At 37.8% G+C, this 16,512-nt stretch overlaps 1 protein-coding gene across 2 annotated transcripts in view; it reads left to right on the top strand.

Moving 5' to 3' along the window:
• Nucleotides 1-16,512, top strand: part of LOC127419964 (protein NDRG3-like) — an 85,307-nt gene that overhangs the window by 12,533 nt on the left and 56,262 nt on the right. For both annotated transcript variants that reach the window (XM_051661827.1, XM_051661826.1), the window contains exon 2: nt 15,554-15,638. In XM_051661827.1, coding sequence (XP_051517787.1) covers nt 15,582-15,638 — 57 coding nt within the window. In that variant the 5' untranslated portion in view covers nt 15,554-15,581. The remainder of the gene's footprint in view (nt 1-15,553; nt 15,639-16,512) is intronic.

The raw sequence follows: 16,512 nt of genomic DNA, 5'->3' as shown, positions 1-16,512 counted from the left end.
TTTCTTCTGTTCATAGACATCTTGACATTCTGCTGTGTGTTAATTAGTGGTGCCTGCAATGGCAACCATCACTATTAGTATTGCCCATACTTGGGGTTGAGAGTTTGTTCAAATCTTTTAATCTCTGAGCAAGAGCAGTAACACATCACGTTGTAATCGTAGATGTCAGTGTCCACGCTGTTTATTGCATTGTTTCTGTTTATCTGTCCTAATACTCTGAAGTGCCCTAAATCAACCCAAGTGGCTCAGTCTTTGTGGGTGTCCGGAGATGGTCAGTCCCGACTCCAAAGGTTTGGTAACCCCACAAAGCATCACATCACCTTGTTCCCTGTCCATGTTGTCTCTTAGTGGAGGGAGCAGGCAGCCTCACAGCAGCTGTTACATTCTGCCACTGGCAGGACACCACTAATGAGATCGCTAACTGAATGACCCCGAGACCATATTGAAGACAACATGTACAGGAGACGAATGGGAGAGCAGTTATAGAGGACAGGGAAGGTCACGGTGGTTTACTAGTTGTCCAACAACCAACTAGTTGATAAGTGAGGTCTATGAGGTGGATTCAATACTGTTTGTAAAAACGGCACTCATAAGGAATCCAAAGGAAACATATCTTGTTTTCCCCTACATTTGTTCATTACCAAAAGCCAGTGCATGAAGGAATGTGACAAGCAGTGCTGCTTAAAGAAAAATAGTAGATGGCACTTTGACAAATTTTTAGTGTACATGAGAAGGGTTACGGTCATAATTCAAGGCCAGCAGGAGAACTGGTCTTTGCTGGGTAATTCCTGTCACACAATTGGCTTCTCCTTGCCAGCACCATGGAATAACGGTGTCCCTGTCACTGTGCGTGTCCAGTGAACCATGCCACTTGGATGCCTGGCCGTCTCTGTGGCCTTCTTACAGTGATTATTTGGTTGGCACTCTGCCCACTTAGCCTGGTTTGCCACCGCATTAAGAGAATGTGTGCCAATGGGCACAGCCCACACTGTAAACAGAGTGGACATTTTTCATTGTGCAATCGTTGTTGTTGTTGTTGTTGTTACATTTATTTCCAAAGATTTAAAGTATTTTGTTTTTACTTAAAGCATGTGTGTGCAATGGAAGGTTTGTTTATGGTGTTCTTTATTGTTAAAGGAATGTTCTGTGTTCAATACATGTTAAGCTCTATCTAATTCTGTTTAATCTTGTTTACAGTAATGCACATGCAATGAATGTGTATACCGGAGGGTTTAAAAGCAAAAATATGCTGCTCATATGTTTTGGCTTAGAGCTTAGGGCTATATTAATTCTTCTGTACCAAAAGATGTTCATCACAAGTCATTTTTATTTGTATAGCGCTCTTCACAACACACATCGTTTCAAAGCAGCTTTACAGAAAATGATACTCTAACAGAAAATGAAGCTGTAATATCTGTAATGTCTTAAGAGTTTGTGTTAAATAGCATGATAGTAGATAATGCCTTACTGAATTATTTGTTTTTAGGACCCCAGTGAGCAATCCAAAGTCGACTGTGGCAAGGAACACAAAATTTCATATGTTTAAAAAAAGCTTTAAATACAACAAACAAATCAACTGAAATGATACATCTGGAACACCTGCAATGACTTTTTCACTGCTCATGAGTTTGCATCCCTGAACTTATCACTATGTGTTATTAAAGCTGCTCTATGTAAGATTGTTTTTGGTTACAATTAACAAAAGTGAATTATTGAGTGATTACATAAAAACATCCATGTTCAAAACCATGTCCTTGTCATAACTGGATTCACTACAGAAAGCCTACAATAATAATTGTTATTTTTAGGGTATTTGAGCTATCGGGTCAGATTTGGCATGAAATCGCTGGCATATGCCATTCATCCTTGCGTGTTTACGTCACACCCATGAGCTGAGAAAGAAGGTCCGGCTGTTTGTCAAGAAGCGGGAAGCAAGTGCGACAGCTGTTCAGTCAGTCCAGTCGCGGTTTCAGGAGTCAGGACGGCAGCGGAGTGAAATCTCTCACCTATTGGATTTGACTGGTTTTTCTTTTTCTTTTTTTTTTTTTTTTTTTTTTTTTTTACTGTTTGGCAAAGTTGTTTACCTGCTATACTGCTTGGAAATATTTTCTGGTTGGGTTGTTGAAGCTTATTATGTTTGTCACGCTTTAATGAATCAAACATTACTCATGTGCAGGAATGTAACGGTGTCACGGTTTCACTGTATACTACGGTTTTAAAAAGAGACAGTTATCAAACCGTTGACATTTATGATTCACGGTATTGCATTCACGGTATAGTTTTTTTTTGTCTAAAATCCAAGTAAAGGAATGAAAGTTTCCATTGTAAATATCAGTTAAATTAAGAGAGAATCGGCTACATTTACACAGCTTCATATAAACTTGATCAAATATATCTGTAACTTGCGACATTCTCTTGTTTCTCACAACCGGCATTTTAGGAGACACACGTGTGAACTGCAAGGCCATTCAAATGCATGCTTACACTCAAACAGATTAAAACATCAGTCATAGAGGCGGTAGAAGCGTTTTGAAGTGGCCAATTCAGAATATTTTGCCTATACAATGTACTTTATACAACCAGTTTAAACATTCTGTCCATCACAATATTATTGTTCTAACAAACTACATTTCATAACACTTGTAGTAAAAGCATTCAGTCAGTGAACGGGATAATTAATGGACAGTATAGAGCGTTCAAATATCAGAAATATCCACAGATAGACAGTCTCTAACAGTAAAAGGCATACTTTTTAACTCACAGACTAAAAGCTGTTTATTTGTATACAGCATAGAGTTATAAAGCATAAAGATCTGTATTTCCTGAGGTAATTTAATCTTCATAAACGAGCGCGTCTGACTTTTGAGCGGATGAAGGGATGTCGGGACTCGGGCGGCTGCTCCTGGGTCATACTACCTGCCGAATACAATCTCTGTCATTGCGACATATACAGAAATTTTACTCCTTTTACTCAATTTGGACCAGGTGCAACTTATATTCAGGTGCGACTAACCCGATCTCATGAAAATTCGTACATTATATGAAATAGCCAACTTGTAAATTATCTCGCACAATGTTGTTCGCATAAACTCATACGGCTTCATCACGTCCAAATTCCCGGATGTCTAATGTGGAAGTAAGCGCAAGTTCCACGCACGAGGTGTTAAGGACATACTTATTAATATTATGCCCTTACCCAAACCCGTTATCTAAACGTAACCAATCAGTAGAGTGTGTAAACATGATAGGAAGCTGTTGTGTGTGACAGAAGCAAGTAATTGTTGCGTATTAGATGGAAATGATGTGCAGCGACGTCATTGGCTGTAGTGAAAGTCGTAGGAATTCAAATGAGTGGAGTCGCACGATATCATACGAATTAGCCAAATTTAGAAATGTTGTACGAATCCTGACGATTTAGCTGTGAGAGTGTGTTGGGTGCGACTTTATTTCCGGAAAATATGGTATATCATAAATATTAAACTGCTAATCATTTTAGCAAGGCACCTAAATACCATGATATCATAATACCGCAGTATTTTTTGTGAAGGTTAGCATACCGTGAACATTTCATACCGTTACACCCCTACTCGTGTACGGATTGCAAAGTGTTTATAAGTTACATTTTTTTCAGTGAAGTTATTGTTACATGTTTACTAATATTCATGACTTCTGAGTATTTTATGACATTTCTGCAGTTTCGAGATTTCCAAATTGTGTGTCTCTAAATGTGTGTGCTGCTGTTTTCATAGGCATTTTTTTTTTTTTTTTTTTAAACCGTAGTCACAGAAATGCACAAGTTGTCACTATGCTGTCCTTGCAGCAGAATTTATTTTTTTCTTACCTGACGAAGACCTAATGGTCTACACATTGCAAGCAAGTGCAAGCCAATAAATATTTTTTTGGAGCAATAAATCCGTATACGGGACACTTGCCATTTTATCCTTTTAGCAGATGTTTAAACTGATCTAAAAGCCAGTATGGGTACAAGGTGGTTCCCCATGAATTTATGCTCATCTCAGGTTGTCTAAAATGTACCGATTTCATAGCACAGTAATGCTTATTCATTTGTTCAGCGTGTAACCATCTTTCTGTTGTAACTTCCAAATAAACAATTAAAAATGTATTATTGTAATTGTTATATTGCATATTTCTGTATATTATTTTCATGTTCAATAAAGTATTTCATCATTATTAAATCCTCATTTTGCCTTTTTAAATAACAGTCTTTTATTGTTTGCAGTGCATAGACCCACTTTTGTAGTATTCCGTTTCATTTACATTGTCCATTGAGGCTGTAGATTGTAATATAAAAATAGTGTCTTCAATTGGACTCATTAACCATGTCATGAGTTTCACCTCTTAATATGATGTGTAGTACAATACAAACATTAATGTGTATTGTGCAGTGAATAGAATGCTTTAAATAATGTTGTTTATCTTCCTCAAAGTAATATATTGGTTTAAATTAAGCGAATAACATAATATCAACATGAAAATAGCTCGTCATGACTCCAGAAGAGCAGTGCCTAATCACAACTGACGTAAAGTGTTCCTCTGCAAGTAACTTGCAGTTTTATGCTTCAGCCGTTAGAGTGCCAAAAGTTGCATAGTGTAGCTTTAAAGACAACTTCAGATTGGAATCCAAAACGGATTCTCTATTATTGCGAGGATTAATATTTAGTTTTTTGTCAGTGAGCTGGACGGTTTCAACTGTCATGACTTCCATGGTGTATGAAAATGTGCATGGAAAGACACGAAATCCCCCTCCAGAATAAGAATGAATTGATTCCAAGTGTCTACAAAAGTTAAAATATTTGACCACAAAAATCAAAAATGTAATATTCTGCTCTAGCAGGTAATGCTTCCAGTGCTTATTAGGCAGCAAATGTAGACTTGTATTTAGATTTAGGCTCATTTGCATCTTCCTACCTTTACAGCAGTTTTGAGATACAGTTTGCTGAAATTAAATGTCTGACTCATTTCATAACCCTCATTCCTGTGAAAACAGACCTTTACAGGAGAACAAGTTAGTGTTGTCATGATGCCAAAATTTCAGTATTCTGTACCAATACCAGCGCAACTTCCCGAATCTCGATACCAATTTTTATACCACAGCAAAAATAGCTAATATGCTGATGAACGCACTCCTTTCATTAAAAAGTGAAATAGTAATGGAAATATTAACACATTAAATTGAAACAATGGCATGTTGCCTTCACGTGTCTCAATTAAGTAAAATTTTTTCAAGCTTTCAAAGTAGTTTTTTATCTGTTCCCAGTACACAGCTAGAAATGGAGGCCTTGTGGAAAATGGAGAATATGTTGTTGCTGATTGAGTGTTTGCGTGTTCCAACAGCAGCCCTGATGATAAAAGTGATGGTAATTTTGCTATGACTGATCACAATGATCCTCATGATGATCATGACGTCGGTATGTTTAGAGATACTTTGGAAGAATGGAGTAATTACTGCCATTCTATCTCTTTCCCCCTCATGACGATGGTGAGCTGGTTGTTATGGTGATGGAAAGAGGGAAGGTTGAGCTTGCTAATAATCAAATGGGCAGAACTGATGGATATGGACTTGAGAAAAAAAGCAGATGTTCAAACTAAATTCCTCTCTCAATTCCCAGAACCTTCTCGGCTCTGGAGCCATTTTCAGCAAGAGTAGGCTAATAGCAGACCATAAATCAATGTGAAAATTGAGTTAAGATGTAGGGTATTTATTTTTATTTATTTATTTACGAGAATTTCTCCCCAATTTGGTATGCCCAATTCCCAATGTGCTCTAGGTCCTTGTGGTGGTGTAGTGACTCATCTCAATACGGGTGGCAGAGGACGAATCTCAGTTACCAAGCGCGTGTGGAGGCTTCACGCTATTCTCCGCAGCATCCACGCACAACTCGCCACGCGCCCACCAAGATCGAGAACCACATTATAGCGACCATGAGGAGGTTACCCCATGTGACTCTACCCTCCCTAGCAACCGGGCCAATTGGTTGCTTAGGAAGCCTGACTGGAGTCCTTCAGCACGCCCTGGATTCGAACTTAAGACTCCAGGTGTGGTAATCAGCGTCTTTACTTGCTGAGGCCCCCTGTAGGGTATTTATTAAGTCTTAAGTAAGTCTTAATGTGGAGATCCAGTTCTTTCTGATTGAGTGTGTTGTGTCCATTTCAATTAAAATCTTGTGTAAGCACCAAAGCATGATAAACTCCCATCAACTCAAATCCACTGTTAAAGGGTAAGATTTCCGTTTCTACCATGAGCTGATTAGAAACACAGACAGATTAGTGCTGCTAATACGAATGCTGCTGTTTAGTGTCTTTTGTTTGTGTTTGTTTATTTGGATTCAGCTTCATACTATGTAGGATATGGGTCAACAGATTCTTTTATTTGTTTGTTCCATGAGGACCATTTCAAGCAATCCAGCTAATTAGTTTACGCATTTTGTTTTTTTTACGTTTTTAATCTCTCTTTCATTCTTTACGCATATTAAGTTAATTACATATTTTAAATCTCCTCATTTGAATCTGTACCTCTGAAATTGCCCCATAATGTTGCTCATGGATAACCTCTGCTCACTTGTTGATGATGAACATCTGTAGTCATGGTAACCATGTTCTGCCTGATGAGATGTAAATTAAATCTCCTGCTCTGAAATTTGGTTTGGGCGATACCAGGTTTCCTCCTGAACTCCCTCCACATACAGTTTTTAAAACCCAGAATTTTTTACCATCTTGGCTGGTAGGCCAAAAAGTTAATTTCGGACCCTGAACATAGAGCAAACTCAGCCTGAATCACAGGCTTTCAAAGACAGGATTAAAAAAAAAAAAAAAAGTTCATAAGATTGCAATTGCAAACATATACTTGTGATTTTTTTTTTTTTTTTTTTTTTTTGGGAAAATGAGACCAGTATTTTGTAATTGGTACACTGTGTGTAAATATACATTTGGGTGTGACAAATGCAGGCGGAAGTCAAAATATGCTGCAGAAATCAGGAGGTTTCTTCTTATTTCTGCTTAACACTATTTCGTTTTCTTGTGCACTATTTTTTATTTTTTATTTTTTTTTATAGCCCATAACATGTTAATTTTTTTTTAATCTTATTATCTTTCCTTATCTGTCCATCATGGGCCACCTGTGGCTGTTTGTAGTTTTCCTCCAGGCATCCACCTCTACCTGACCTCTGTAACACACAGACACAATCACAGCGGCCCTTATATGGCATGATGTGTATCATAACTCACTCACTCAATCTCGGTTTCAAATGCCTGCCTCACTCCAGAGCTGTGTGCAGAATAAAGTTGGTCTTTTTCCAGATGTACATATTGATATCTCATATTTTCAGGGTTCCCACGCATCCTGGAAAACCTGGAATTTTGCAATGCAGTTTTCCAGTCATGGAAAAGTCATGGAACATTAGAAAAATACCTAAATGTCCTGGAAAATTATTTGTCCTGGAAAATATTCATATAACCGTTTGACTGTGTTGCTAGCAAGGTTTCCGTTACATGTACAAAAACATAACAATCGGACTCTGAATAGGAGTCAAATACACAAATTTGTATCGTTTTGTCACTGTCGGTGGCTGTGCAGTATGAAACAACATCAGTGGTTAAGGATGGTTACACCCTCGTGATTGACTACAGCAGCGTCCAATCGTGTGCTTGGCAATGGACATTTTCACAGACTGTGATGACGTTTCCGTCCTATTTAGCAGCATAAATCTCACATAATTTTTTATATTATATATTTTTTTTATATATTGAGTGTAAATTGATAACATTTATGCTTATTGTTATATTACCCTGGAATTAGTAAAAAAAAAAAAAAAAAAGAATTACTACAGCTGCGAGTGGGTTCCTATTACAGCTGCTGAGAGACAGTAAATTTGGCATCTTCTCCCATCTTAATCCACCGCTCTTTTTTTTTTTTCTCTCTCTCTTCTGGGAAGTCATTCAAACGTAAGAGTGGATTTTTTTTTCTTTTGGTCTTGGAGAAAATGGTAAGTGAAAATAATATTTGCTGTGATCTCCCATTCACTCCCATTCACCGCTGTCGAAGTTTATCCTGCCAACGTTTTCTTCGTGTTCCAAAACCCGGAGTGTGAAAAAGGTCTGTCACGGTCCAACTGAGGCAGATAGCTTGATTGTTTACAGCAGCAAGTGCACAATGAGAAGCAGCATTTGTGAAACTTCTCATTCATAATCAAACTGAATGACCTGGTAAATGTACTGACCGACTGAATGAGATGGGCATGTTGTTTGTTCACTTCTGCATCGGCATGTGAGTATACACTGTTCATCATGGAGAGAAAAGGGTAGAAGAGTATTAATGTGTAAAAGTTCCTGATGTTTATACACTTTGAGAGGCTTTCACATGACTCGCGTCAGCTCTGCCGAATACACTGAAGTCTATGAAGCGATGCATCAGCGCAACCTCGGCTCCAACTTCACACCAAAGTGTTTCACACGTTTTTATCTCACAAATGATGTCAAAGTTACAAGAAATATTTTAAAACTGTCCAAATTTATGAAGAGATATTGAACGTCTCTTATTTTAATACATTTTTACCTTATCATTTCCAAGTATCAAGAGACCGATTATTGAACTACAGTGATTACATTCACACACAAAAAAAACGCAAAGACCTAAACACAAACGGGTCCTCTCTTTACTTTTTGTAATTAAAGCAATTGCCAATTTTTTTTATCTTCCAAATAAATGTTTTCAATATTTATTGTGCATACCTCCCATTTTCTTGCATGACAAGCTCGTAAATTCGCCCCTCCGTGACGATTACTGCAACGTGGAGTAAACTTAACTCTTCGTTAACTTTTCTAATCTTTACTAACTTCATGAAACACAAACAGAATAAAAAACAGCAGATGCTCACGATTGAGACAATTTCTTTAATGGTCCTGAGTCCAAATACAATGTGATATGATGCATAGATATTCATTCTGGGTGGGGGGGTCTCTGGTTAACTTGGACCAATCACAGCTGTTGTGGTCTGTTTCGACACGACTCGCAGTAATATTTTTGAAGAGGTGCACGTCAGGCCGCCATAGCTACGCGTAGCCTACGCCGGCCTAAAGGGCACTTACACACTAGGGAAAGCTCAAATGGAGCATTTGGCGCGTGCGAGAGCAAAAGGTTAGTTTGGAAGCTGTGTATCACAGAGGGACGAGGAGGTTGCGGACAGAGATGGCTATTTAAAATCTTAATTTTGAATGTACAATTAATCAAATTAAAATTCTGATATGTCCTTGTGTGCTAATTAAATTTAAAAAGTGTCTTATTTAATTGCATAAATAAATAATCTGCAAGTGATGCGTGCTTCAAAATGAATGTGTAGAGCCGGCCGCTCATACACTGAAAACACCTCATCATGATCATCACGTGCACTCGTGTGTGTGAGTTGACGGAGACAGAGAGCACTCTGAAGTGCACAGCACATAAAGACTATGTATTTATTAAATTGAATCACTGCTTTATGGGGATTCATAATCACACTGGGCTATGTAGCAAACTGCCTATCTGGAGGTGAGAAACTACCATCAAAAAAACAGAAATGCCAAAATAAAAGCTTGATTTAAATGGACGCATGTGTTTTTGCTAAAATATTACACTTGTTGGGTGCATAAAATATCCTGGGAAATTGTGGCTTGAAAAGAGTGGGAACCCTGTATTTTGTAAGGAATGGTGTGGGGATAGTTTGTTTATTATGAAGGTTTAATTTCAGTATCATTTAAATATTTGACAGCACTGACAAAGAGAATAAATAACCTTAAGTTTTTGTAACTGATTATAGGCTATCATTGCTACACACATTTCTAATATGAAGACTTCTGAAACTCATGTGGAGCATACAAACATTGGTTGCTAAAGAGAACTCTTTCTTACATGAACTAACTACAGTCTCTTTGTGATGCCACTCTAAAAACTGCTATTATCTCTCTAGTTCGCAAACCTATAGCATCATTACTAATTATTAGAAAATTATAGTCAGGAGTACTGGAAGGTGGATCTAAATGTAGCAAGGTTATTTTTACGTCATGCTGATTGTGTATTCAGAGAAGTGAGAGTTGAGCCGTTAAGCAAGAAAAGAGCCCTTCAGTTGTTTTCTATTACCTGAACCCACACACATTCACCAACAGTCTGTAATTAGTATTTCACCACTGAAGAACATAATGAGTATTCTTCTGCTGGAAAGCAAAACTTATAAAAAATAATGAACCAAAGTGACTTTAAGGGGTTCCTTAAAGGAATAGTTCACCCCAAAACGGAAAGGGTTATTCTCCCATCATTCATCCAACCCCCATTTAAAACCTTCACTGACTTTCTCATGTGGAACACAGACAAGGATATTTTGAAGAATATATGAGCTGTTTTTCCCATACAATGCAGGTCAATGGTGATCAAAACTTTCAAGCTTGTAAAAAGCTCCTAAAGGTATTTTACACTAGGCCTAATTCATATGATTCTGAAGCAATACAATAGCTTTGGGTGAGAAACAGACCAAAGTTTAAGTCCTTATTAAAGCGAATATTTAAAATGAGCAACTAAATCAAATTATTGTGTCTTCATTTTTGCCATTGTTGCATGATTAGAGAAGGGTGGGAAATGGGCAAAAAGGAAAAAAAAGAGAGAAGTAGACCTAGCTTTAGTGGTGCACCGATCAGGAAATTTAAGGCCGAAACAGCATACATTTTTTTTTTTTTTTTTTTTTTAAGTGCCCTTTGCAAGTTATATTCTGCAGTTAGAAGTTTATGCCCCACACAGTAAAATGACATTGTGAATTGCTAACATTTATTTGTATTGAAAACAGTTATTAATAGTTCTGTTGCCAATATCAAAAGGTCACTGTAACATACTGGCAACCAAAAACCATGAGATTATCACACACAGCAGAGATGCATTCAAAAATAAGAAAGTTGTCTATTACAAGCTCCAAAAATGCTCCTGTGAGGAATCAGTAGTATTTATGATTTGTTTACAGCCTTTGGCGTTTTGTTGTAACACAAATCACTAATTATTAAGCAAATGCATGAAGACATGGTGCTGTTATTTAAGGTTAAACAGTTATATCTGTTATTAATGGCACAGCAACCAACATCAGTCTGATTTAAATTGGGATCCTCAATTAAATTGGGAATAGTGCTGAGATGAGTGACTGATGAGATATTGAGAGCACCTGGAGAGCGCGAATGTTGATTGACACCGAGAGCGCTCATGTTGAAGAGAGTAAAGCTAAAAGTGCTCATGATCGCTCAAACACTCTCTATCACTCCACACAACGTCTGATTGTCACAACTCGCTTTACATCACGTGCACTCAGATTTGTATTTGCATGTTTATTTGTTGTTTTTATACCCGTTAGCAGTCTCTCTATTCTCTCCATGATCATTGTGCAGCAAGTCAGAATAACTACCGTAATGACTCTAGAAAATGGGCAGCTTAATATTAATACACGTTATTCTTACACGTTTTAAAACAAACCGGCATATTCATCTAAATGACAGCATGTCTGAAAGTTTACATTTGTGAATGCTTAGAATTGCCACCAACTCACCCTCCAGTGGCCACTCCGTCATGCATCAAGGGCTGAGAAAGCGCTCATTCATTAGAGTAGCAGTGTATGCGTGCTGCAAAAAAGATCAGCCCTGAATCTTGGCATGATCGGCCGATCGGTTTTTTTATTTTATTTTATTTTTTTCAGTCAGGAGAGATCACGTGGAAATCGTGGGTGCTCGTGGCTCACATCGTGTGAGAGGAATTATGAGCGAAGCCAAGCAGCTCACGACCCCCCGATAATTTTTGAAACTATCTAAACAATTTGGCCCGATTTGGCGATCTACCTGGAGTTGACCAATCAACAGAAGGTGTTACAACTCACACAGTCAATGTAAACTGAGTGTTCATGAAGCTTTTACACATTTGGTGAAAATGGTTGTGTTAAAACTGTGTTTTCCCCATAATATTCACGACTGCATTTGTAATAAGTATCCTTTTTTTTATTTATTTTTTTATAGCTAATGCAGCCCCTGGCCATGCCAGTCTTCTTTTTTTATTTCTAAATCGCAAGCTACGAGGAATTAAAACAATGTCCTCATCTGGCATTATGTCTTATAATGATAAATAGCATGAAAATGAATGTGATTGCTCCGTAATTCACCAGGTTGTAATGTCATGTCGTGTACGATTGCACCTGTATGATTTTCAGATAAACTGACTCGTAATGTGTGCAGGGGATCATGACCTCCCAAGTGTCAGAACTCGCACTGTGTATGCCCAGCCTAAGATGAAAATCGTCCGATTTAGATCGATGGCTGATCGATCGGTGCAACCCTACAGAGCTGGCTCTGCTGTTTGTATTCAAATGAAATATTAATATTGCTGTGTTGTCATCAATGAACTCAATGAAATGAACGCCTCATGTTACATTAAACAGAATAGTAATCTGTAATGTAAGTACAGTCAGTGCTCACTTTATTCTTTGTGAAAATCGAAAGGAATCAGGCAGCTCTGCTCATAGGGCCCTATTTTTGGCAGAAAGCCGAACGAAGCAATTTAGTTTATGTTTTTGACAAGGGCTTCACACCTCTGGATAAGCAGTTTGCTATATGGCTTAATTGTGCTTATTAAACCACAAAATGCTGCATTTAGTTATATAAATTTATAGTCTGCATGTGCTGCGTTCTTCAAGCTTGTGCTCTAATCTTTTTGTAATCTTTAAACACCGAACGCACATGATGCTTATGCTTATGATGAGGTGTTATGAGCGGCCGGCTTCACACATTCTGCGTGCAGACTTTCAGACTATATTTAGTTAAATCTCAGCCTTTTGTGGTTTAATTATCACACTAGGACATATCACAATTTTAATTTGATTAAGCATTAATTCATAAATGTTTTTGATTAAGCATAAATCACAAATATGTCAAATTCCGTAACATTCCGCGTTTAATCGTTAATTCAGTTTTATGACTGGATTCCACAATTCCGTCAGTGTGTTCCGCATCACGGAAATTATAGGGCCCTATATAAACTGGTACACTGTCTCAGTTGATTCAAGGAAAGACTTTTGACTGTTCATCCAATTCAATTAAAACCATAATGGAAAAGAACAGAAGAACATGTGCTAAGGGTGGAAGAGCACAGGATATACTCAAACCACAAATATATAATATGTATTTTTAAATTTCTAAAATTCAAAAACTAGATATAGTTGGACATGAACTGAATAGCCCCACGTGTCACTTATTCTTAAAAAAAATATTGTGTTTTTGGACTCGAATTCGAGATTTCACATGTTCACACGTACATTTCTAATTTAATTTCTAATTTCAACATTATTTGTTCTTCAAACCCTTGTTTAATTGGGAAAAACTAGCTTTTTACCATGTGACCCACAGTGTTCTAATGGTGCCACATTGAGAGCACCATATCTCTGGGATTTAACCATCTAGGGCCTCAAAAGTTAAGATACAAAAAAAAAAAAAGGGATGGGTACTTGAAACAAGTACTTGAAAGGGACATCAATGATTGATCACGAAAATGATTATACGTGAATTGACTTTTCACTTAATTTGAAATTCAGTGACAACTATACACAAGAAAATACATTTTAAAAGCCTTATATAGGTTTTTTTAATCACTACCTTTTCATGGCGTAAAATAAAAAAACTAACTAATAACTAACAATGATGCCACACACTTGCATCTCAAGATTTCCACACAAGTTGGAAGTTGGAAGTCTGACATAAAGTGGTGTTCCATTGCACTTTTCCCAGTTGGAAGTTGGAAATTCCGACTCAAGTTGAATGGAACACAGCATGAATCATCACCGCAACAAGTTCCAGTACAGTGCGCTGTGACTTTCTGTGCAGCTAAATTTAACCAAATGCAGGGTCTTCAAACTATTTTCTACTCACCAATACGATGGTAATTGCTTATTCGGTCAAACCAATCATGGTTTGAAAATACACTCTGGTGTACAAAACAGTGGTGTAGCTTATTAAGATAATTATGGTAACCTGGAGAAAGAGCAGAGACGCCGTTGTGATCATTCTTTCATTGATCCAGAACCAGGGACCTCTGGTAGAGTTGACACAGAATGACTCTCTAATTCTGGATCCATTCTATTTTGTTTCATTGCATTTATTAATTCAATGCAATTAATATTATCAGCATAGCAATACGAGTTAAAAAATTTCATGAATTTCTTAGTATTTGTATGTCTCCATTTTGCTTTGACTTTGATAACAATCATGTTATCCATCTTGATTTGAGAATGATCCAAATAGTATCTTCTGTGCTTCAATGCAAGCAAAGAAATCTGACCTTTTGTACAAAGGAGTTAATATAGTCAAAGTCTCAAATTTGCTTACATTAAATTAGTGTCTTAAAAAAATAGAAATGGTGGAGTTGAAAAAGCATACAGTATATTAAACATTTTGCCTTGCCTCATACTGTGCATTTCAACAGATCACTGATCCCATATGCTGTGGCAGACTGACCTTTTCCCTCTGAGTAACTCCCTAATCCATCTAACAAGCACACACAGACTGCCTTCTGTCTGGACTGTAACCTTGTCAGCACTTGTCAGTCCTCCTGTGGATGCCGCCCAGGCTCTGCATTCACCTTACATATTTTTGTTTATAACATCAACCCATCCTCACAAACACCAACAGTCAGTCTGGCTCAAGGGGTGCAATAATAATTCATATAACTTAGAATGTTTGTGATGTAGGGCAGTAGAGATTTTATGGGATGCCTTCATGCCATTATGCCGAAGCCTTTAGAAAGGGAACTACACTCAAGGACGTTGTAAAAGGTGCATTAAAATTCTAAAATGAAAACAAGCTCGTCTCAGCAAACCCTTCTCTTGACTCAAACAGCACAGCAGTCTTGTCATGAGAAGAGGAAGGAGAGGAATTGGTGGGACTACCTGTTTGTTCGACCAATAGCTGACGGAGGGTGCATTTGGAAATATGTTTAAAAAAGACAATGTTTATTTTTGCAGTACCGTTTGGTGAGGTTAATGGCACAGAAATTACACACTTCAGCTTTTAAGTTGCACAAAAGGGCTAGGAGCATGTGTTAGCCAAGCATTTGTGTTTGCTTACTTGCATAGTGTTTCTGGCCTAAAGCGCAGCAACACGCTTAATCGGAAAACAACTCTGGGGACACTTTTTTTCAAGCCTCAGTAAGTCACACAGTGCCATTATTAGGGTGACATAAGCCTACATAATTCTTACAGAGACAGTTGCGTGCATTGACCTTCAGAATAGCCAGAGATAGTTCAGTGATGAATTAAACATGAGCTCATCTGAATTCTGTTAACAAGGACAAGTGGGAAATTTGGTGGCCATTATTGGGCATGATAATAAACATCAAATCTTTCTCGCTCTTTCCCTGTTTACTGTAATTCTGTTTACATGAACAATTGGCAGCAGTCGCTATTGGTCAGTAAGTACAAGTCCGTACTGACTGTAATAATATACTAATCCTTTTCTGTCCTCCCTCCTTCTTTCTCTCTCTCTCACACAGTAGTGACAGGCAGCTGTCAGACCTGAGGATGGATGAGTTACAGGATGTGCAGTTGACTGAGATCAAACCCCTCCTGACAGACAAGGTAAATTCTCACACACACATCTTTAACTACATCTCGCCTCTACACCAGTTTCCTCGCTCTGATTTGTACGACTCGATCGGGGCTCTTCTAGGCTGCTGTCGCAGGGCTGGTTTCCCTTGGATACCAAGCTGTAACAAGCTGAGCCAGAGTTGCACTAGAGGAATGAGATCAGTGCGATGAATTTCATCGGATCCTAATCTCATAGCCATCGATATCATCAGAATCTCATAGAGCCGAAAATTAGCTTGTGTCAGAAAATCCTCCTGACGGCGGTCAAAAAAAGTAAGGAGGGGGTCTTACAACAGGATTGTTTACGTGTGTATGTGCACTTTGTAAAGGCCTCCAAAAGCCACTCTGAACAGTGCCTCATATTTTAACCCTGATTTTTCTGATTTCTCATTTTGTTTTGACTGAACGTACAGTTGCAGTTCATCATTAGCATGGCACATTTAAATCCAAACCACATTGACTCCTCCTAGGGGCCACTTCATTGACTGACAAACAGTAATAATAAACTTATTTGAACTGAATTAAATGGGATCCAAAACATTTAGTGCTTCAATCGCTCAAACCACATTTGGAGATGATCAGGAACATGTGACTTTTTTTTTTCTCAAATAAAATGCTGCACAAGAGAGCTTCACAGTATAAATGATAACATTTGAAAACATTTAAATAATAGATACTGGAGATGAGTGAGCACCACTCATTCATTCAGAAGTGCAGACACATGGAGACTATGTATCTAAGTCGCATCCTTTTGCCGTTTAATAATCCTACTTTGCTGCGATTTTGGATTTGATTGTCAAATTCTCATTAATTTCATCCCAAATTTGTTAAATTCCATCAACTTCTGTGTTTTACTCTTAATTCC

Source organism: Myxocyprinus asiaticus, chromosome 29 (genome assembly GCF_019703515.2).
Source record: "Myxocyprinus asiaticus isolate MX2 ecotype Aquarium Trade chromosome 29, UBuf_Myxa_2, whole genome shotgun sequence".
Classification (NCBI taxonomy): Eukaryota; Metazoa; Chordata; class Actinopteri; order Cypriniformes; family Catostomidae; genus Myxocyprinus; species Myxocyprinus asiaticus.
This window is presented reverse-complemented; position numbering and strand designations above follow the sequence as displayed.